At 40.2% G+C, this 23,731-nt stretch overlaps 1 protein-coding gene across 2 annotated transcripts in view; it reads right to left on the reverse strand.

Moving 5' to 3' along the window:
- Positions 1-23,731, reverse strand: part of plekhg4 (pleckstrin homology domain containing, family G (with RhoGef domain) member 4) — a 182,805-nt gene that overhangs the window by 82,277 nt on the left and 76,797 nt on the right. For both annotated transcript variants that reach the window (XM_048606077.1, XM_048606076.1), the window contains exons 7-10: positions 21,027-21,113; positions 17,087-17,203; positions 13,817-13,915; positions 8,725-8,873 (exon numbers count right to left, since the gene is read on the reverse strand). In XM_048606077.1, coding sequence (XP_048462034.1) covers positions 8,725-8,873; positions 13,817-13,915; positions 17,087-17,203; positions 21,027-21,113 — 452 coding nt within the window. The remainder of the gene's footprint in view (positions 1-8,724; positions 8,874-13,816; positions 13,916-17,086; positions 17,204-21,026; positions 21,114-23,731) is intronic.

The raw sequence follows: 23,731 nt of genomic DNA on the forward strand, positions 1-23,731 counted from the left end.
AATATGGTAACAGACCAAGATATGGTTTGGCGATAAGAGCTACATCACTCATGCAATGGTTTGCGCAGACCATGTTTCATGAAGTTTCATGAAGGGAAAGGGTGTTATTTTTCCTCAGCCAAGTTTCCACCAATTCCAAATTTAACAAACAGGAAGCAGAATTAGTTAAGATCGAATCAAGCCTGAAACAGATAAAGATTGACAAATGCTGAGGAGTCGGGGTAGGAATTGGGAAGGGCAGTGGAGGCAATGAAACCAGGCATAGCAACAGCGAAAAATGGGAGAGCAAAAAGGGGAAGAGAAATGGAGTTGGTCCAGATTGACAGCCAAAACCTCATGGACGTAGGGAAACACAAGTTACAGAGATGAGGAAGGTAGAAATGTTCTGGTAATATTTTAAAGAAAGGCATTTGCATATGCGAAAAAGTAAATACTTTCTTAACCTCAGAAGAGCTTAAAACATCTAACAAAATGCCTTTTTCCCATTAACCCACAAGAGCATAAAATATGGGTTTACACTATCCACCCCCGAACGAGTTTTTATCCTGTTTCTATTAAAAAGAAACACACCCTGCATAAGTGAATTTTCCATTGTTCCACCCTGTGAAAGCTCTTCTTCTGGACAACACCCTTAATTTTTTTTCTCCTGCGGGTGGCAGCAGATCTATGTCAGATTTAACTGGAAATTTTTTTATTTGCCATATAAATTTTTTCACCTCCGTAAAAGCAGTTCAGACTGTTCCTCCTATATTTTTGAGCCAAAAGAGGAACTTTGGTTGAGTATCTCAAGCTTTTCTTTATCATTTCAATGTTTAAAAAAAAAACACACTATTTTGGGTATTTCCCAATGTGAACTTAGAAACGTCATAAACTTCCACCGTCTTTGACCTTCAGATAAAATAGATAATTGCATCCCAAATAATACATTTCCCGAAGGAACACAGGGACAGTCAGACTGATTAGCCTCTCTGATCCTGAAGTTTAAAAAAAAATTAAAGCCAAATTTTGGCAATACCATGCTTTGTGGCAGCCTAGTGTACAACAAAAAGGGGCGGCACAGTAGCTTAGTGGTTAGCACTGTTGCCTTACAGCGCAAGGGACCTGCGTTCAATTCCACCTTCAGGCAACTGTCTGCGTAGAATCTGCATATTCTCCCCGTGTCTGCGTGGGTTTCCTCCTGGTGCTCCAGTTTCCTCCCACAGTCCAAAGGTGGTCAGAAATCACATGACACCAGGTTACAGTCCAACAAGTTTATTTGAAAACACAAGCTTTCAAAGTGTAGCCCCTTCATCAGGTGAAGTTATCATGGCTACCATTAGCAGTCCAAAGATGGTGCAGGCCATGCGAAATTGATCATACTGTCCAGGGATGTGCAGGCTAGGTGGATTAGCCATGGGAAATGCAACATTACAAGGATAGGGTAAGGGGTTGAGTCTGAGTGGGATGTCTTCAGAGAGTTGGTTTGGACTCGATGGGTCGAACAGCCTGCTTCCGCACTGTAGGGGTTCTACCCTAAATAAGATAGGGCACAGAATACTTTTTTGACACAGTAATGCATAATGCAGCTGGTCTGTCATTATCTTGCTATTAATCTCGCATTTCCCGTTTTCCATTGTTTTCTTAATATAGTCTGAGTATTTAGAAGGAGTCTTATGGAACAACTTTATTTTTTAAATTAAAATGGATGCTTCGATGACACAGGATTTTCCCTCTTGATATTTACTGTGTGTTACTCATTCTTGAAAATTGTAAGAACCCTATGTGCCTACTGGAAATAAAAATGAGAGGAAACAGTATCAAGTCAGCTTATACACAACGAGATAGTGGACTCAACACCTCTAGATTATTACGTTGTTATCCACCGTTCCATTAGTTCATTTGATTACATTTAAACAGTAATATTCATTCCCTCTTTTGGGCAAGAGTTTCACTGCATATTCAGAGTTAGAAATACCCAATTAAATGTTTTTTTTTGGCAGAAGAGATTCAAGAGCAATAAATTAGTTGTGTTCCAGTTTGATGGTGATGAGCTGGTTAAAGCAAGAAGGGAAAAAAAATTATCTATGGATGGCTGCTGGCACAAAACTGAACAGCGTCATTAACAGTTTTATGATGTGACATCATTCTGTAAGGATTGTTTTCTGTTTGGCTATGATTTACTGAGGTTGTCTTCTAAATTAATTACGTTAATTTCAGTGTTCAGGGTAACATCAAAGCTGCAGTATTTTTAAAATATTCCTGAAAAGTCTAATGATTTTTAAAGAGTATAATTAATACATTGTTTTAAAATAAAAGGAACTCTGCATAAGTTGCTCACTTCCTTATTCCCCAAAGACTGTCCACCATCTGCAAGGCACACTCAGTAGTATGATGGAATACTTGCCTAGATGAATGCAGCTCCAGCAACACTCAAGAAGATCGGCTCCATCCAGGACAAAGCAGCTTGTTTGATTGGCACCTCATCCTCAAATATTCACTCACTCCACCACAGTAACAGTCTTCAAAATGCATTGCAGAATTTCACCAGGGCATCTTGGACAGCACCTTCCAAGTCTATGATCACTGCCACCTAGAAGGACAAGGGCAGCAGATACAAGGGAACAACACCACCTCCAAGTTTCCCTTCAAGCCACTCCCTGTTCTGACTTGGAAATATGTTGCTGTTCCTTCAGCGTTGCTGCATAAATCCTGGAACTCCCTCTATAATGGCATTGTGGATGTAAATGCACCACATGGATTGTAGCAGTTCAATGAAAGCAACTCAACACAATGTTCTCAAGAGCATGTAGGGATGGGCTATAAATGCTGGCCCAGCCAGAGTCACCCACCTCCCATGAGCAAAAAGAAAAGTTGCAAAAACAATTTGAGGGAGGGATTTTCCATTTAAATCCTCGCAGTGCAGACATGGTCTTGCTGGAAGCACATGCATGGATGGTTCAAGTCTTTATCATGGAGCTCTCTCACCAAAAGTTAACACAGACAAAAATTGCACATCTGTAAGTATGACTTTCTGTCCATCACAAGTGAAATAATATGACAGGATGAGAATATGCAATCTCTTGACATGCACTTCCAGGAAGCATGCCTGAAATGCTGAAAATAAAAGTATCTGTAAACGTACAAAATGTGTTAAAAATAAAGTAGTTGACTATGTAGGAGTTCAAGGCTGCTTGTTGGTGCCAAAGAATATTTTTTCCTCACATCATAATAGTGATTATTGTTGATATTTCTTGGGCCAAACACCACTGCCAGTAATGACATGGACTCAGTGTTGCCCTATATGTTAGCCCACATAACATATACTAAAAGACAGGGTTCTTAGTAAGACAAATGTCTGACGTTTATTAACAACGCCAACTACTTACACTGTTATGCTATCACAGACTTATGCACAGTCTGCATTCTATGCTGACTGGTGTTACTGTATCTTACATACACACAACTGACTGACTTAACACACTAACTGATTCCACTGCACGTGAACCTGACTGAAAGGTGAAATAACTCTACGAAGGCTCCTATCCTGTCACCAAGTCATCCTTTGTTTACATGTGCACAGTACATAACACTAACCCAACCAGCTCAGAGCTAGCTCCTAGCGCGAACAGAATCCCTGACACTCCTATTTATATCTGTCAGCTGGGACTCCCTGATTGGATCAGGTAAACAGGCCCAAACAGGGAACTCATATTCTATGACATCCACCTGGCTGACCTTGTTCCAGTCACTAGATCCTTCTGCCTCCAAGTCCTGGGATGTAGGCCATTCTTTATCCTGGGGCATTTTCACACCAGGTTAGTTCCTCCAACTCTCCTTTGGATACTGGCGGCGGGTACTTGCCCCTGGAGCATCTTGGCCAAAATTCTTCTTCAGGCGGTATCGAAGTCGAGGCTGCAACATTTGCCATATCCATCGCGTTCTCAGAGATTTCTTTGATGGTAGGTGGAAGAGGAGAACCCATAGAGAAACCATGGGTTCTGACAACCTCACCAGATGTGCTGAGGGACCGAGTATGCTATTGCTCCTGCTTCAGTGTGAGGTTGCAGCTTTCATGTGATTCACATGCTTGTTCACGACCACCTCTCCTGAACCCTAACCCGAAATTTGTATGTCATGGGACCTGACTTCGCATCAACAATGCCTCTTACCCATGCAGAGCCATTCCTGTGGTTTCGACACCAAACTTTATCCCATTAAGTAAGCTGCCTCTCTCTCTTAGAGGACTCGTGTCTGGCATTGGCGTTTCTGATAATATTTCACCCTTCCCCACTCACCACATCTGGGAAGATCAGATTTAACTAGGTGGAGAGTCTTCTCCCTATTAGCAGCTCTGCTGGAGCTGTCGCTGTGGTTGTGGTTGTGTGAGAGGTGGTCCTATGATCAAAGAGGAACAAGGATAGTTTGTTTATTTTCTTTATTCATTAATGGGGTGAGGGCGTTGCTGGCTAGACAGCATTAATTGCCCATCCCTAATTGCCCAGAGGGCAGTTTCGAGTCAACCACATTGCTGTGGGTCTGGAGTCAGATGTAGGCCAGACCAGATAAATATGGCAATTTCCTCCCCTAAAGGACATTAGTGAACCAGATGGGTTTTTCTGACAATCGACAACGGATTCATGTTCATCATTAGATTCTTAATTCCAGATATTATTATACCAGATATTTGGTATCGAGTGAAGCTGTAGGCTGTTTCTTTAAGCTTGCCTTCACATTTGAACTGCTCTTTCCACCAGACTATTGGATGATGGATAGTATGGAGCTGTCCTTACATGCTAAATGCCATTCTACATTAGGAAATACTTGAATTCACTGCTGGTAAATGATGACCCATCGTTTACGATCAAAACTTGAGGAGTCCGTGTATTGCAAAAGATGCTTGCAACTTTTCAATCATTGTCCCTGTTTTGACGAATGAAGTCTGTGCATGTCCAACCACTTTGAATGAGCATCCACAATGACCAAGAACATTGAGCCCATGAAAGGACCAGGATAATCATCATTTAACTGCGTCCAGGATTTACCTGGCCATGCTCATGCAAGTGGGGAAGCTGCTGGTGGTAATTTTTGTCCTTGATGGTACTCTGGGCAATGCCCCACCAACGTGGCTCTGTCAGCATCCAATCCTGCCCACCAGACATAACTTCTCACCAACATCTTCAATTTGGAAACCACTGGATGACCTGGAGTTCAGTCAGTACCTGGGGCCAGCCTTTGCTCAGGACAATCATTCTCGCTCCCCATAATAAAACGTTATCTTCTACAGTGATCTGATCTCGCCAGAAAGGTTTCAATTCTGGTTGTGATCACCCTTTTGTTTTCCCCATCACCACCAGCTGTTTTTTTTTCAGGACTGGATCTTTTTGGGTCCACAGTCAGATATTATCAGCTGTGACTTGAAGAGTGTCCAGAAAGTTTAAAATCAGCACAGACTCTTCCAGTGGTGGCACTAATGGTGGTGCATCCACATTTGCTACTTGCTCTTCTGGATAGAGTTCTAACTTGTACAACTCTTGGAATAAGAGCCCACCGCTCTTATTTGAATGAAGTGATGGGTGGCACAGCCCTGTCCTCTTTAAGTAGCCCTAGCAGGGGTTTGTGGTACGTTACTATTATAAAGTTACGTCAGTAAAAATATTGGTGGAACTTTCTCACACCAAAAATGAATGCCAAATCTTCCTTCTCTATTTGGGCGTATCGCCGCTCAGCATCAGCCAAAGTCTGGGAAGCAGACACTATGGGATGTTCCTCTCTGTTGGGTCACAGTGAGCCAACACTACCCCGATGCCATATGGGGAGGCATCGCATATCAGCGCCACATCCTGCTTGGGATAGTACTGTGCCAACACCTTAGATGACGATAGAAGCTTCTTCATTCCCCTAAAGGCTACATTCTGGCTATGAGACTATTTCCAAGGCTGACCCATGTTCAACAGCAGATGTAAGAGTACCAGGATGGAGGCCAGATTACGTCTGAACTATCCGTAATAATTCACCAACCAAGGAAAGACCTAAGTTCCAGTACAGATGTAGGAGCCGAGCCACCTTTGACTGCCCTCACTTTATCTTCTAACAGGTGTAATCCAGTCTTGTCATCTATGTAACCCAAGTATGTCACTGGAATACTCATTTTTCTCTCCTAAAGAGTACATCTGCCTGAGAGAAATGTTTAATCACCACGTTCAAGTTCTCCAAGCGCTCATTATTGGCCTTCTTGTTATTTCACTAGTACATCATCCAGATAAATGGCGACCTGGGGTAGACCTTGTAAATGTCTGCTGGAAAACCCTAAACCTAACCCTAACCCATTGTCTGCTGGAAAATGGCACAGGCTGATTTGAATGTTGCTAAGCAATTGAACTGTTCCAAACCAGCTGTAGGTGGACTTTCTGAATATACACTCTCCTGGATCCTGGCCTATGAGTTTTCATACTCAACTCAGGCCAAGTGGCACTCTTTTGCTGTCTGAGGTCCGCGACTACAATGGCTTGCCAGCCCAGATACTCAAGAAAATTTTAACCATTTGGCCAAAGCTTAGTTTTGTTTTGCGGTTTTGCTGTGGGCTGACACAGAGTGCCTCTATTCAGAATATGTCCTGAGTGAGGCTACACAATTGCCTCCACTCACGTGGTGTCCCCCAAGCTCTGTTGGCCTGGCGAAGCTGTCCACTTTCATCAGCATACTCTGTACCTCATGTGATCCACTTGCTGCATATTCTAATCACAAAGCCAGTTGTAGTGCCTGTTTAAAGTCCAGTTGGGCTTCATCTAGTAGATGCTTTTGCATGATCACATCATTAATCCCACGTACCAAACTGTTTGTCAGCATCTCACTTGGGGTTAAACCAAACTCACATGCCTCTGCCAGTCAGCTTAACCTTGTCAAAAATCCCATTATGAATTCCCCTCGTTCTCGAACAGCTGAGTAAAACTGATAGTTTCTCATAACCAGAGGCGGCTCAGGGTCGTAACGTTCTTTTGCTAAATCTGTCAACTCTTGAAAGATTTTAATATCTGGGGCCTCATTTAGATTTCTAATAATCAAAACAGCTGCAGGTCCACCAGTGTCAAGAGAATTACTTGTTGCTTTTTGTCTGCCCCAAAGTCATTTGCCTAGAAAAAATAATGCATTCTTTCCACATACCGGGCCCGGTCTTCGACAGCAGAATAGAACAAGTCAAGCCTCCCAAATAGCGGCATGATGCCAGAAATGCTTATCCTAACGCGAAGACGACTGCTGCAAGCAAATCTTTTCAGGGGTAGCAAGAACTGTAGATGCTGGAGTCAGCTATAAGGACAGAGCAGGCCAGGCAGCATCTCTTCAGTGGCATGTTTTCACTCATTGCCACTGAGATAACTCCACGAAGGCTGTTATTCCGTCACCAAGTCACCCTTTATTTACATGTGCATGGTACATGACATTGACCCAGCCAGCTCAGAGCTGGCTCCTAGAGTGAACAGAACCCATGACACTCCTGTTTATGTCTGTCAGCCAGGACTCCCTGATTGGTCCAGCTTAACAGCCCCTATTACAGAACTCATATTCTATGATATCCATCTGGCTGACTTTGCTCCAATTATGGCATCAGGAAGGCAGGTAATGAAACTGTCTTGAAAGTAACTGCCCATCCAAGCTGGAATCCATGCACTGATGCAATAAAGGAAATTCAAAATTTGTTGTTGAAGTAAAGTGCTTAGTGACCTAATGAGATCATGGAAGTTGCTACACAATGCAAGACCCTTCTTTACACTGTCAAATACAATTCAACATTGCTTGAGTATAACTCCTTCTTTGCTGCTGCAAGAACAGAAATCTGCTAACTGCAGAAAAGCAGAGCTCCCAGCACCAACATGGCATTTTCCCTATTTTTCTATGGCCTAGAGGCAACAGTAAACTTAGTGCCAAATTAAGGACAAATTTATGTTATGACCTCTGCCCCTGTAATAATCAAGTTTGAAATGCTGAAATTAACAAATAGCACATTTACCAAGAAAGAATCGATCCAGATTTTCAGGTCTCTAATTTGAGGCTGGATATACGCCCAAAGATGCATTTTGGGACTCCTACAAAATCTGATGCATATCACTCATATTCATTCACTACAATAAAAAAGTTATTTAAATGTCTAAGAGCTTTTCAGCACATGAAGAAATGAAGACACACAGAATACAACAGCTAGTGCCATAAAATAAAAAGAACTGTGGCTTGTCTTGCCCCTGGCAATCCTGCACTACAGAGAAGAATTCCAATATAAAACATCCACATTTCTAAAGAGAACAGGTTTGGAAGAATTGGCGAGAAATGCAGAGTTCCATTCTCAGGTAAAATAGGTGAATCAGAATGGCAATTTAACTGTGATCTTCTTTCGTTGAAAGATTCAGCTTTTAGATTTCCTTCTCATTTGTCTCAGCAGTACTGTTATCTTGAATGGTTGGTTTCTCCCAAAATTAATTATCTATGTACTATTCCATGCCAATGGTAAATCATTTAATTAACAATGTGGCCCAAATCTGCATAATTTTCTGTATAATCTAGCTGCAGAAGTTATCTAGTCATGCACAACTCCAACTATATTGAAGGCTTCAAACAGCCAAAGTCCTACATAATATATAAATAATACAAAAGCTATGAAATTACTGATAAAGTGCGAACAGATTTTTGATGTAAAACAGATTACGGAATTAACAACAAATTGCAATTCTCTCTACAAGACATTGATAAAGTTACCTGTAGACTACAGTTCCTGTGACATGAGATTCCTCTCTTCTCAGTCTGGCCAGGATTGCTCCTCCTTCAAGCTGCAGTCTCACTAATCTTGTATCTTCCAGAACATTCTTCATTAAGTGCCTATACTGCTGCAAAAGAGTACTTGCTTCCTGGAATTAGGAATAAATTATAAATTACTAGCAACATAAAAAATAGGAGCAGGAGAGCGCCATTCAGTCCTTCAAACTTGCTCCACGATTTGATGTCATGGCTGATCACCAACTCAATATGTTCCCATTTCTTCCCATACCCTTTGATCCCTTTAGCCCCAAGAACTGTATCTAAAACCTTTTTAAAAAACATTCAATATTTTGAACTCAACCACTTTCCATGGTGGAGCATTCCACAGGCTCACCACTCCCTAGGTGATGAAATTTCATGCCTCAGTGCTAAACAGCCTATCCTGAACCCTTAAACTGTGACCCCTGGTTCTAGACTCCCCAGTGATCCAGATCATCTTTTCTGCATTTCCCCTGTCTAGTCCTATAAGAATTTTATAAGTTTCCATGAGATCATCCATCATTCTTCTAAACTGCTACAAAGACAGGCCTAATCAATCCAATCTCTCTTCATAATATAGTCAGTCCTGCCATTCCAGAAATCAGTTTGGTAAATCTTCCTTGCACTCCCTCCAAGGCCAGATGATTCTTCCTCCTATATGGAGTCCAAACCGCACATTATACTTGAGGTGTGGTCCTCATCAATGCTCTGTACAATTGCAGTAAGAGACCCTACTCCTGTACTCAAATCCTCTTGCAATGAAGGCTAATATACCATTTGCCTGCTACAACCCTGTTGCACCTGCTGTTTACTTTCAGCGACTAGACACCCAGGTCTCATTACACCTACCCTTTTCCACATCTATTGTCCTACAGATAATAATTTGCCTTTCTGTTTTTGATACCAAAGTGGATAATCTCACATTTATATGCAATCCCACTATTTTTTAAAAAAGGTAGAGAGAAATCCAATAAATGTACACCTGTTAGCCTGATATCGGTAGTGATGAAAATGCTAGAGTTCATTATAAAGGATTTAATAGCATAGTACTTGGTAAACAGTGACAGGATCGGACAGCGTTAGCATGGATTTATTAAAGAGAAATCATGCTTGGCAATTCTCCTGGGACTTTTTTTAAGGATGTAACTAGTAGAATAGATAAGGCGGAGCTAGCAGATGTGGTTTATTTGGACTTTCGGCAGGCTTTCAAAAAGGTCCACTTAAAAGAATAGCATCCGGAATTAAAGAACACAGGATTGGGGGTAATGTACTAACATGGATAGAGAACTGGTTGGCAGACAGGAAACAAAATATGAAAAAAGGGTCTTTTTTCCAAGTTGGAGGCAGTGATTATTTAGGTGCTGCAGGGATCAGTGCTAGAACCCCAGCCATTTACAATATATATTAGGATTCAGATGAGGAAACTAAATGTAACATCTCCAAACTTGCCGACAACACACAGCAACAGTGAACAGGCTGCAGAGATGCTCAGCATGATTTGGACAAGTTGAGTAAGTGGAGACGGGCAGCAGAGCTTTGGATCAAGTTCTACATGGAAAAGAGTGTGGGAGGTCAGCTAGGAGTGCATTGAAATAGTTAAATCTAGAGCTAACAAAACCATGACTGAGGATTTCAGCAGCAGATGAACTGAAGTAGGGATGAAAAACTGGAAGAACTGCAGATGCTGAAAATCAGAATCAAATAGAGAAATGGCTGGAGAAACTCTTCAGAAAGAAAAATTCTTCAGAAGGATGGTTGCTGGACCCAAAATGTTAACTCTGATTTCTCTCCACAGATGCTGCCAGACCTGCTGAGTTTTTCCAGCAATTTCTGTCTTTATGTTGAAGTTGGGATGAATTTGGGCAAAGTTACAAAGTTGGAGCTGGATATCTTAGTGAGGTCATGGACATGTGGTCAGAACTTTACTTGGGGCCAAATGTGTCAAAAGCTGCAAACAGACTAGTCTAGTCACAGACAATTGGCATAAAGGAAAGTGGCATCAGCAGGTAGGAAATGAAAGCTTGAAGTGAGAACTGAAGATCGTGGCTTCAGTTACTTCCAGTGGGTCTCACCTTGGTCCTCATTCTATTTCTCAACTATAGACTATTCCAAAAGCACAGAATTAGTTTTCCCATGTACAATGACACTCTGCTCTAACTCACAAACACCTCTTTCTCAAATCCTCTGTAACCTACTTACTAAGTAAGTTATCGATTGCTTATTTGATATGGTGCACTGAATGAGCAAAACTTTGGAAACAATTTCTATGCCTGAGTCATGCTAAACTCTGTTCTCTGTGTCCTTACTTATCCTAAGTTCTATTCATCTATTATCCCATGTTTGCTGACCTACATTGGCTGCTGATCAAGCACATGCCTTGACTTTTAAATTCTCATCCTTGTTTTCAATTCCCTCAGTGACATCACCCTTCACTATCTCTGGCTTCTAGTCCCATAACTTCATGTGATCTATATTTATTATTGTTCACGGGATGAGGGTGTCGCTGGCTAAGGCAGCATTTAACTGCCCTTTGGGTATTAGGGATGGGCGTTAAGAGTCAACCACATTGCTGAGGGTCTAGAGTCAAATGTAGGCCAGACCAGGTAAGGATAGCAGTTTCCTTCCCTAAAGGATTTTAAGTGAACCAAATGGATTTTCCAGACAATTGACAATGGATTCATGGTCATCTGCCATGGTGGGATTTGAACCTGGAACCACAAACATTAGCTGGGTCTCTGGATTAACCTGCAATAATAACACTAGGCCATTGCCTCCCCAAGTACTCAGACACATGCTCACCTAATTCTGACCTCTTATGCATCTCCAATTTTAATTACTCCATATCTCAAAATGGATTGATCCCAAACTCTGTAATCTCCTCTGTAAAGCTTTTGATTCTCTATATCTCTTTTCCCATTTAAACCACTCCTTCAAGCTTTCCTCGTTAACAAAGCTACTGGACATCTACCCTAATATTGCTGCACATTGCTTGCTGTATAACACTCCTGTGACCTGCCTTGATGTTTTATTCTGTTAAAAGGTATTATATAAGTTGTTGTTGATATGTTTACAATTATAATGGAGCATCAGAAGGTTGGAACCCCAACTAAACAGATGAAGTAGGTGTGTTACTTGAAATGGATTTAAGGAGAACTGCCCTGTTTAATTATGTAGGATAGCAGTCTACAGGTCTTAGAGCAATGCATAAATTTATTTTGTACATTTCAGAGACAGTGGTATCAAATTCAGAAAGACAAAATTAATCCTAAAGAAAATAACCAAGAATAGGATAACCCACTGCTATTTGTACTGAATGGATAGGCATAACATGCATGTTACAAATTGTTTGCTTACACCCAGTTACAATCGACAGTTGTGCAATCCAAAATATTCAGACATTTAAACAATTTCTGAATGCTCATTTTGAATTTTATTTCTGCAACAAGCCATAAATAGCAGCAATTTATCCCAATATGTATTCTTTTCCCTATTTGTGCGAGCCATATAGTATCCTAATATTTTAAAATGTTTTCTATATTAAGGTCATATATGTCTTTTGTTATCTGTGGGAATTCATCTTTTGCCTCATTTAAAAGCATCGCAAATTAATTTTAAGCATCCCTTCAGAACTTTTGCATTGTCTAAAATGAATGAAAAATCTGTGAGGGCAAAGATGTGTTTTGTGCCATATCCCAGATCCTTTCTGTCTAAAATCTACCATAATAAACTATACTCTGATGAAAGATACTTCTTTATGCCTCTATAATTATGAAACCACCTCAAGTAGAAGGGATATGAGGGATATCAGAAATGATATTCTGAAGAAGGGTCCCGACCCGAAACATCAGCTTTCCTGCTCCTCTGATGCTACCTGGCCTGCTGTGTTCCTCCAGCTCCACACTGTGTAATCTCTGACTCCAGCGTCAGCAGTTCTTACTATCTCGACGTGAGCATTATTGTTTTATTTAACAAATCTATTGTTTCAAAGAATTTAAATATTTATTTAATTAAATATGGATAGAGATAACTGCAGAAATCAATAAAGAGAGTTTTTTTTATGACTTTGCCATTCTGTCAGAGGTCTGTGGACCTTAGAGGATTTTTAACCAAAAAAATTAGTGATCCCTACGCCCAAATTTCTACCTGTATGCGATTTTTCTTTTACTTATTCATGGGATACAGGCTGTGATAACTCAGGAAGTCCAAATGGAAAGGAACATCATTTATTGTTGAACACCAAAATAGCTCGACCAACCGCTGGCATACAGAGGCTAGTCACAGCTGAGACAAACATTTTTACAGACCCATCCCTGGGAAGGTTTTTATTTAACCTATTTTCCTAAGCAACCTGTTCAGAGATGTCCTTCCACACCTCTGGAGCAGGTGGGACTTGAATCCAGGCCTCCTGGTCCAGGGTGGAGACACTAGTAGCACCACAAAAAGATCCTAAGGTGTGCTTATAAAGGGCTCAGGTGATGAGTTCCTGCTGTGTAGGCCATTACCTGTTATCATGCGAACTTAGACTAAATAAGCTCCACAAGGATATTTAATTAGTGATTCCCAATGGGCCTTGCAGGAGAGTTATCACACAGGCATTGCTAGCTAAGACAGAGTTTGTGCCAATCCCTAGTTGTCCTTGAGAAAGTGGTGGTGGGCTGCCTTCTTACACTGCTGCAGTGTATAGTGTGCACGTATATCCACAATGCTGTTAGGAAGGAGTACCAGGATTTTGACCTAGCGACATGGAAGGAATCAGGTGGTGTAGCTCCAAATCCAGATTGTATGCGACTTGTAGAGGGTACTTCCATGTCGTGATGTTCCCATCCTCCACCTTATACATGATAGGAGCCGCTGTCAAAGGAGGCTGGCTTGGTTGCTACGGTGAGCCTTATAGATTATACACATTGCTGGCATTCAATGGTAGAAGGAGTCAATGGTGAAGGTAGTGGATGTGATGCCAGTTGAGTAGATTGCTTTGTCCTGGACAGTCTCAAGCTTCTTAAGTTGCAAACATTCTGTAACATGTTCCTTAGCATAACAATCTAGCAATTACCTCAGGGGTTTCTGGTAGTTTACTTGATTTCAGGCTCTCTATATTGTCCTGGAGGAAACTCTTTGCTGCTTTACATCCCTGTATAAGCTGTTCTTGTTTCTGCAGAAACAGAGAAATCAGCTGAATAGAATTTAAAATACATTATTTCAATCTGATATTATTTTGGCAAAAGGAAAAACTAAATGCAGACTAACTCCAGACTGTGTTGAAGAGAGGCAAAATCAATAAGTCTGACAGGTTATCTATAATCTAGTGTAGATGAATGTATGTTAGTTTTGATATTGTTACCAATACACTTTGATATTGATATTGTTTCTCCATTAACAACATAAAAGTGATTGTTTACACACAAAGGTATTTGTGTGATTGGAATATGCTCATCGGATGAAATATTTAATAACGATCAAGAAGAAAATGATGACAGTGAGGGTTCCACTAGGAGATACAGCACTGTAGCTGCATAAGACAGGAGCAACAAGAGTCCAAGTCACGGTAGGTGGCTCAATAGTCAGGGTTAGGGATATCACTGAATAGTTGCCGGGCATCCTGAAGTGGGAGAATGATAAATCAGAGGTCATGTACAGTTTGGGATTAATGATATAAATAGAATGGGAGATGAGGTTTTGTATCAAGAATTCAGGGAGCTAGGCAGTAGAATAAAAAGCAGGTCCTCTAAGGTTGTAATCTCTGATTACTCCTGATGCCACGTGCTAGTAAGTACAGGAGAATATAGCAGATAAATGTATGGCTCAGGAATTGGTGCAGTGGGAAGGGTTTTAGATTCCTCAATCACTTGAACCATTTCTGGGGAAGATGAGACTGTACAAGTGAAACAATCTGCTCCTGAACCAGAATGGGACCAACATCCTTGCAGATAGGTTTGCTGGTGTTGTTGGGAGGAGTTAGACCATAAGAAATGGGAATAAACAGTTCACTATCTCAAACCTGCTCCACCATTCAACAGGACCATGGCTGATCTGGTATTCCTTACATACACTTTCCTAGTGCTTTCTAGTTAAACAAGTTCCGCAGAGGTAGGGGACACAGAGCATTATTATGATAGGGACACAGCATAATATAACAAAGGAACCAGGACAGAGGTAACTCAAGGGAATAAGGCGAGGCGGGATAGCCTCGACTTTAATGCTTGAAGTACTGTAGGTAAGTCAGATAACTTATCACACAGGCTTGACAGAAGGTATTGTGACTTTGTTGCCACCACAGAGACATAGTTGAGGGAGGAGAAGGACTGATGACTGAACATTCTGGGGCATAGGATCTTCAGGCATGACAGAGAAGGTGTAAAAGAGGAAGTGGTGTTGCATTATTAATTAAGTGGACAGTTACTGGGAGGGACAATACCTTGGAACGGTCGTCAAATGAGGTTTTGTGTGTAAAACATAGAAATAAGGGAGGCAATCACATTCCTACTAGTATATTATATCTCCCCAACACAATCAACAGGCATTAGAGGATGTGTAATAATAGGGGATTTCAACTTCTCAAATATTAATTGGGGTAGTCATTGTGCAAAGGATTTAGAAGGGGTGAATTTCTTGAGATGTAGTCAGGACAATTTGTTATGTCAACACGCAGAAGGACCAACAAGAGACAGTGTTGTGCCAGACTTAATTCTGGAGAACGAAGATGGGCAGGCGATCAAGGTATCATTTCAGCGATAGGGACTACAACATAGTGAAATTTATGGAAAAGGAGAGATGGTCTGCAAAAAAAGGTTTTTGGATTACGGAAAGACATATTTTATTAAAATACGGCAGGATCAGGTCAAAGTTGACTGCAAACAGCTACGTGGGAAAATCTACAGCAGAACAGTGAGAGTGAGGGGCATTTCAAAAAGGAAATAAGCAAAGTACAGGCCCAGCATGTTCTCTTTAGTGTGAGATTTAGGAGCAAGAAGACTAGAGGAACATGTTGTCTAGGAATATTCAGGACGGGATAAAAAGGCGACTTTTAGCAGGTGCAGAGGGAACAAATTGAGAGAGGCCCTAGTGGAGTATAGAAATGGGACCTTAAGAGAGCAATTGGGACAGCAAAATGGGAGCAGGTAAAATTAGAAGGAATCCCAAGATAATCTGTAAGCATATTAAGGGGAAAAGGATAACCAGGGAGAGTACAGCCATTAGGGATAAGGGAGGTCATCTGTGTGTGGAGCCAGAAGACACTGGTAGGGTGTGAAACCCATACTTCACTTCTGTCTTCACTCAGGAGAAACAGGATATAAGTACAGAATTTGCAGAGAGGGCCCATGAGGTTCTTGAGCAAATTGACATAAAGACTGAGAAGGCATTTGGTAAGCTTAAAAGTGGACAAGACCAGATCAGTTGTCTCCCAGTTTGCTGTGGGAAATGATGGAGGAAACCACAGGGGCTCTTATAAGAGCAGAGAGGTTAAGTTGCAGTTATACAAAACCTTGCTTAGGCCACAGCTGAAGTACTGTGAGCAGTTCTGGTCGCCATACTATAGGAAGGATGTGATTGCACGGGAGGGGCTGCAGGGATTCACTAGGATATTGCCTGGGTTGGTACATTTTAGCTATGGAGAGAGGTTGGATGGGCTCGAGTTGTTTTCTTCAGAGCAGAGAAGGCTGAGGGGGACATGTTAGACATGTATATGATTATGAAGGTCAAGGATAGGGTGGATCGAACGCAGCTGTTCCCCTTAGTTGAAGGGTCAATAACAAGAGGGTGAAGGACGAGAGGTTTAGAGGGTATCAGAGGAAAATGTTTTTCACCCAGAAGGTGTGGGAATCTGGAATGCACTACCTGAGAAGGCAGTAGTGGAGTGAATCCTCACAACCTTTAAGATGTATGTGGATGAGCACTTGAAACGTCATAACATCCAAGGCTAAGAGCCAAGTGTTGGAAAGCAGGATTAGTGTAGATAGGTTGGCACAGACAAAGGGCCTCTCCTGTGCTGTATGACTCTAAGCTGTTAAACGAAAAGGGAAGAATGATAGTGTGGTTTCCCATTGAATTCCATCATTTGGAACTCACAGTGGGCTAAATCCAGGTCTACATCAGTAGTTACAGAAGGTTTGTCTCACTGAAATATTTGAAAGCCATGGTTGTGAAAATACAGTCCAAAATTGCACAAAACAGTACATCATAAACATGAACAAACGGCAGGCAAATGGTTTCTACTTGGGTCTTGGTTGCTTCTAATTTTTGTCATTATGCCCTCTTTTCAAATTTGGCTTATAACAGCTGGGTTAGACAAACAATGACATGATCCTTTTCGTCCAACACTCACCATACGAAAGCACATCCAGTTACTATGACTGTAGGGGAGAGTTCCATCAAATTCTGGTGGCAGCTGATGGCTTTCCACATGTTTATGTAGTGACTTCAATGAGGTTAGAAGTTCAAACTATGCAACAAAAAAAAAATCATGATTTCACACAAAATTCAAAAGCAGATATATAAAAGACTGAAAAATGTGAGTAAAATCACCAAAAATACTGTCAAAATTAAACCTAAAAGCTGTCGAGCAAGATATTTTTCAACTAATCACATGAATAACATTAGAAATCTTACGTCTGTGCAAATGTAAACCTGGTGTCACAGTTTTATAGAATCCTCTCAATCAATTAGGGATCCCTGACCCATTCAATAAAGAGAATTCTCAAAAGTCAACTTAAATTTTCCATAAAATAAAGCAAAATTAACTCTCAATTGGTAACAGAGATGCATCATCCAAAGATCCACAATTCAATTACTTAGGAAAAAATATTGTGAGGACCTTTGACTCAGAAGCAGTATAGTGAGAACTTGTAATTTCTTTAAAATGTCATTGTAACTGTGTTTAAGAATATTTGAACAATGTTTAAAAGTTCGAATTAATTGTAAGTTTCTTGAATCTTAAGAAACACTGGTCCACATGACCTAGTGATGCTTGACTTGGAAGCAGTACCAACAGGGAGGAAATTAAGATTCAGAAAAGCCAGATACCGAGAACACAGAATTAACCAGATCATTCTATTTTCTGTTTTTAAGAATTCAGATAAAGTCATTTGTGGGATATCCGTGCCATCAATACTGCCATGAACAAAGCTGAGGAGATTTTTCATATGCCATGTGGGTGAGAACTTTCTGCAGGGACTTTAGACAACATATGGCTCCCAATATATAAGATTCAAGTACCAAATCAACTGAGTGGGAATGTAATTAACCTTATCTGCCAGAAACTGAGTTAAGAAAACATTGGAACTACGTGTGTTGACGGGCAAACGTAAGGGATCTCCCATTCAAAACAAAATGAGGGAAATCATTTCTCTTACAGGGTTTCACCTTTGGATCTCACTTTTCCACAGACAGCAGAGAAGGCTGGGTCATCAAATATTTTTTAAGATAGTAGTAGGTAGATTTATCAGAGATTGATAGGAAGGTAAAATGAGTTCACAATCAGATCAGACGTGATCACGTTAAATAGCCAGCCAGGCCTAAATATCCTACTTCTACTTCCAATTCATTAATTTGTACATTTCCTTTTAGCCATTTTGTAGGAAGTTACCTGGCTTCAGCTCAATATTCCCTGAATGGTAACTTTCTGCATGGAAAATCACAGAAAGCCTCATCACAGTGAAGCAATTTAATGCTCTTATACACCTAACTACCATATTGCCATGTATTCAGCGCTTCAACGGTTCTCAACAAGACTTTAATTTGCAATCAGTGTCAATCTAACTCATACAAGTTCTTACTTAAGTTACTTTAAAAAATAACAAATTATACTTTAAAGTTGACATAAAATTGGAAGGGACAGAAGTGAGTGTACTCAAATGAACCTTTATAGAGGACTAAAATAACCATGTTGCTCCGATTCCTCAACCAACATAAAGAATGGAAGAGATGAATGTACACAAACCATGAAAATGTTCAAACTTTTATGACATTTTCATCATCAATGCATAAAATAAGGACTCCTGTACTAAACAGACCAAGCCAAAGTAGAAGTCATTTTGCTGTATCTGCATTTGGCTGATAAAATTGACAGTAACATTCAACAATAACTGGCAACAAATCTAATCAAGAGGTTAAGATGACCTTCTATGAATGCCACAAATTTTTTATCATATATATCTCAGGAAAAGATTACAGTGTCTGATGCCTCATGTGGTTTACAAATTGAACTATTACACAATTTTCAAATAAAGTACATCTGCAGATAATGCAGGTTTTAACACTGGGAAGGGAATATTAGTGAGCAAAAAGAAGCTATAGTAATTGTTATCAGTCCGAAATCTGACTTTTTTTTAATCTCATTGCTCTACATTTGATTACTTAGCCTTGTTTACCGTACACAAATTAAGTGTGAGAAGTCTCAATCAGTTCTTGGTGGGCATGAATCACTGTTTTAACTGCCACAAAATAATGTACATCAATCCAATTCAGAGTGTTCTGGGATAAGGGTCAAAGAGTGACTGCACGAGTGGAAGAAGTTACAGAGGTCGGAATCCAAGTTAGACAAAGAGAATTTAAAGTTTCCAGCACTGACAGCACAGAAGCCACTGCAGATTAGTGGCTGACAGCCAAGTAAGATGAGACGAGGACAGGGATGGCTGGACAAACTATAGTTTACAAAATGTGGAGGATGGAAGGCTACCAAAGACATCATCCAAATCCAGAAAAGTAAATGCCAAAGATATTGATGAAAATTTAGTACATATATAAGCTTAGACAAGTGATCCTACTGTTACGCCATACCACTGGCAAGGTTCCTCAATTTGTTAGGGTTTCAGACAAGAGATTCATAATGGTTAGGTTCTCAGGACAGGAAAAATGTACTAGCTTCCCTTTATAAACTCACCCATTCAGCTGGTCACAATAAAGGTCAATTTAAAAATGGGCCCCTCTTGTTATGGATAGCTTTTCATCTTGGCCCAAATTACCTTATGTTTTAAAATAAGCCAATTTAGCCAGGATTTCTTGAATTAACAAAAAGATTATTAATTGCCAAACATGAAAAAAATTAGAAAAGCAACATATATAGATTAGAAATGAGGTGAATCCAGTCAGAGAAATGTTTGAAAAAATAAGGATCAGCCTCTGAATTGTTCGCAAAAGTGGACAGTTGAACATTGAGGCCAATGCAGTGGACATTACTGGTACTTGCATAGTTGATGACTGAATTACAGTGATCAGGATGAGAGGGTGTCCTCTTGTTGCTCTGTTTAAATTTTGCTTGGGTTACTAGTTAGCTGGTTGCCAATACTCAGAGTGAGAGAATTCCTTTACATGCAACAGGGGTGTCTAGGGATAGTTCTTCAACTGTAACCTTCACAGCATGCTATTACTCAAACCCAGGCCTATACTTACATATTTTAACCCATTCTATCCCACTAACACATTCCAGTAGAGTTGAAACTGGCTTTATAATCCCTATCCTTTTAAAAAAAACAATGGTCTGCAGTTTGCAATGTAAGCTACAGGAGGATCATAAGCTGTTCGTTATCCTTCTAGTGACAGGAGATCACCAGTCTGTTCTAACTTCAGTCTTTCAACTTTTAAGGGTTGGTACTTGAACTTCCTTCCTAATCTTTACATATATTATTGTGTGGATCTTGTTTGCAGACAGCCATATCTTTATAGTCAAAAAAGGTTATGGATGTACAAGCCCTTATCTAACAAAATACATTATGAAATTACAAGTTTAAAAAGTCCATTGTACTTTGGGATTCTGATCATGGTTATAACACCATCTAGGTTAGCTTGCAGTTGAACTAAATATTGAGATTGCCTGGGGACAAATGGAAAAATGAGGTTGTAAACCATATGTCGTAGGCATCAGAGGAAAGATGTTGGAGAAAGAATGCATAATTGATCATTTCAGGAGTTGCAGAGATCAAAAAGGGATAATCTGCTGCATTTATGGTTCCAGTGAATGTCATTCATGACTTTATTTGGGACTATTTTGCTGCTGAGTGGCAGAAGACAGGGTAATTCAGACAGAACTACAATGAGGGGTGGGATTCAGTCCAAAACATATGTAAGAACATTTGAACATGTAAGACCCCTTAATTATATCAATTTTCAAAGCTTCATAATAGAAGGGATAATGCTTATCACTCTCCTCCTTCCATAGCTTGAATGGATGAGCATACAGTATACAGGTATACCTCAACATCATCCTTACATCAAGGCATATCAAATAGATATATTAAATGTTAGATAGGCAATTTTCTAACACGTACCTGCATTGAAGATGGTTTCTCAAATCTGAATGTAAGTTCTCTTTCAGCAAGCAGCAAAACAGCATGGATAGCATTTGGAATTTTTGCCTGTATAGGAATATCAAATTAGTCAATGTGATACTGTTAGCATTTACAGTTTCTCACAAGCATTTACAGTTTCTCACAATATTTGGGAGCTGGGATTACTTTAATAGAAAACATTTTATATAAATGTTATAATGGAATACCAAACAAATATTCATTAGCACAGAGGTCATGATGTTCAAGTACTGGAATCTTGTATATAGTGAAGAGCTACTTTAAACTTCATCTAATTTTTTCCTACAAATAGCTTACATCAACCATAAACCAATCTTATTCAGTTTAATGGGCACTGCAGTTACTAATTTTTAGCGATTACACTATCCATTTCAGATGGCACAATTAATGAGAAATCAAGTTAAACTCTAAGTTTTCCATTGCTTGCATCATACGTAAAAACTCACAAACTCAGTATCTGGTACAGCATACAGCATATTAAACCTGGCGGTGACTTTCAAGAAAGACAACTATAAATTAAACTCAAATATTGCTTTTCTTATTGTGATAGCCTGGACATTCAGGATCTTCTGAGAGACATCAAACTTAGTATATAACCAACAAACAAGTTAGGAATTCAGTAAATATTTAAACTTCTGACATAGATAAGAATGCTGAGGGGTGTGGTATGGAACCAAGTGAATCAGAAAGTTCTTCCAAGTAATTACTCAAGAGGAATCTGGAATGGAAGCACAGAAATATTTTCTCTCATGAGCCCAAGGATTAAGATCAATTTTCGTGCCTGCAGCACTGATTATAATTCACTATAAAAAGGACTGACTAACTGAGAACATTCTGGTTCAAATAACATGGCGTCAAATCTCAATATCAGGGAGTTTAAATAGTTATTGTGCTAAATACAAATTTCTAAAACATAGGTTCACCTTGCCAAAATCTACAATAAGTAAGTTTTAAATGTGCTTGATATTCTAGATGAATTTACATTTTGATATCTTTGATCTATTTTATTATTGTCATGTACCGAGATACAGTGAAAGGTATTGTTTTGCATGCTAACCAGACAAGTCGTAACTTACATAAGTACATCAGAGTAATGGAACAGAATATAGTGCTTTAGCTACAGAAAAGGTGCAGAGAAAGATCAACTCTAGTATATGAGAAGTCTGTTCATAAGTCTGATAACAGCAGGAAAGAAGCTGTTCTTGAATCTGTTGGTATACATTTTCAAATTTTTGTATCTTCTGCCTGAATGAAGAGGGTGCAAGAGAGTACAACTGGAGTGGGAGGGGGTCCTTGATTATTTTGGCTGCTTTCCCAAGGCAGCGGGAAGTTTAAACAAAGTCAGTGGAAGGAAGTTTTCATGATGGCTTGGGCTGTGTTCACAACTCTGTAACTTTTTGCAGTCTTGGGCAAAGTAATTGCTATACCAAGCTGTGATGTGTCTAGATACAATGTTTTCTATGGTGTATCAATAAAAATTGGTAAGAGTCACCGTGGACATGCCAAATTTCCTGAGCCTTCTGAGGAAGTAGAGGTGTTCTTTCTTGACTGCAGCATTGATGTGGATGGACTAGGATAGGTTGTGAGTGATGTCAAAAAATGTGGAACTGAAAAAGTACAGCAGGTCAGACAGCATCTGAGGAGCAGGAAAGTCAATGTTTCGGGTTGGAACCCTTGTTCAGGCTGAGTTGACTTTCGTGCTCCTCAGATGCTTTCTGGCCTGCTGCGCTTTTCCAGCTCCACATTTTTTGACTCTAGCTTCCAGCATCTGCAGTCCTTTCTGTCTCCTAGATTGTTGGTATATTTACTCCTAGAAATTTGAAGCTTTTGATCACCTCCATCTCAGCATCATTGAAACTGACAAGGGCGTGTCCGCCACTCCGCTTCCTGGAGTCAACAACCAGCTCCTTCAATTTGCTGACATTGAGGGACAGACTGTAGTATTTACACCATGCCACTAAGCTGTCTATCTCCTTCCTGTACTCTGTCTTGTCATTGTTCGAAATCTGACCCACAAATTTGTAAATCAAATTAGAGCTGAATTTGGCAACACAGTTGTGTACATTTAAAGAGTATAGTATGGGGCTGAGTATATAACTTTGCGGGGCGCCGGTGTTGAGGATTATTGTGGGGGTGGTGTTGTCACCTATCCTTGCCGATTGCAGTCTGCAGGTCAGGAAGTCGAGGATCCAGTTGCAGAAGGGGAAAAGACAGTCCAAGGTTTCAGAATTCAGAAATGAATTTGGTTGGAATTATGGTATTGAACGTGTAGTTAAAGTCAATGAGTAGGAGTCGGATGTATGTATCCTTGTTATCCAGATGTTCTAGGGATGAATGTCGGGCCAGGGAGACTTCATGTGCCATGGACCTATTGTGACAGTAGGTGGATTGTAGTGGATCATGGCAATCTGGGAGGCTGGAGTTGATATGTGCCAGTACTAACCTCTCGAAATACTTCATAATGATGGATGTCAGAGCCACCGGGTGGTAGTCATTAAGACACGTTGCCTGATTTTCCTTTGACAATGGGATGATGGAGGTCTTCTTGAAGCAGGTGGGAATCACATATCGTAGTAGCGAGAGGTTAGAGATGTCTGTAAATATTTCTGAGACAACAAGGTGTAAAGCTGGATGAACACAGCAGGACAAGCACAATAGGTCCATGG

This window comes from Rhincodon typus, chromosome 15, assembly GCF_021869965.1.
Source record: "Rhincodon typus isolate 14 chromosome 15, sRhiTyp1.1, whole genome shotgun sequence".
In the NCBI taxonomy this organism is placed as follows: Eukaryota; Metazoa; Chordata; class Chondrichthyes; order Orectolobiformes; family Rhincodontidae; genus Rhincodon; species Rhincodon typus.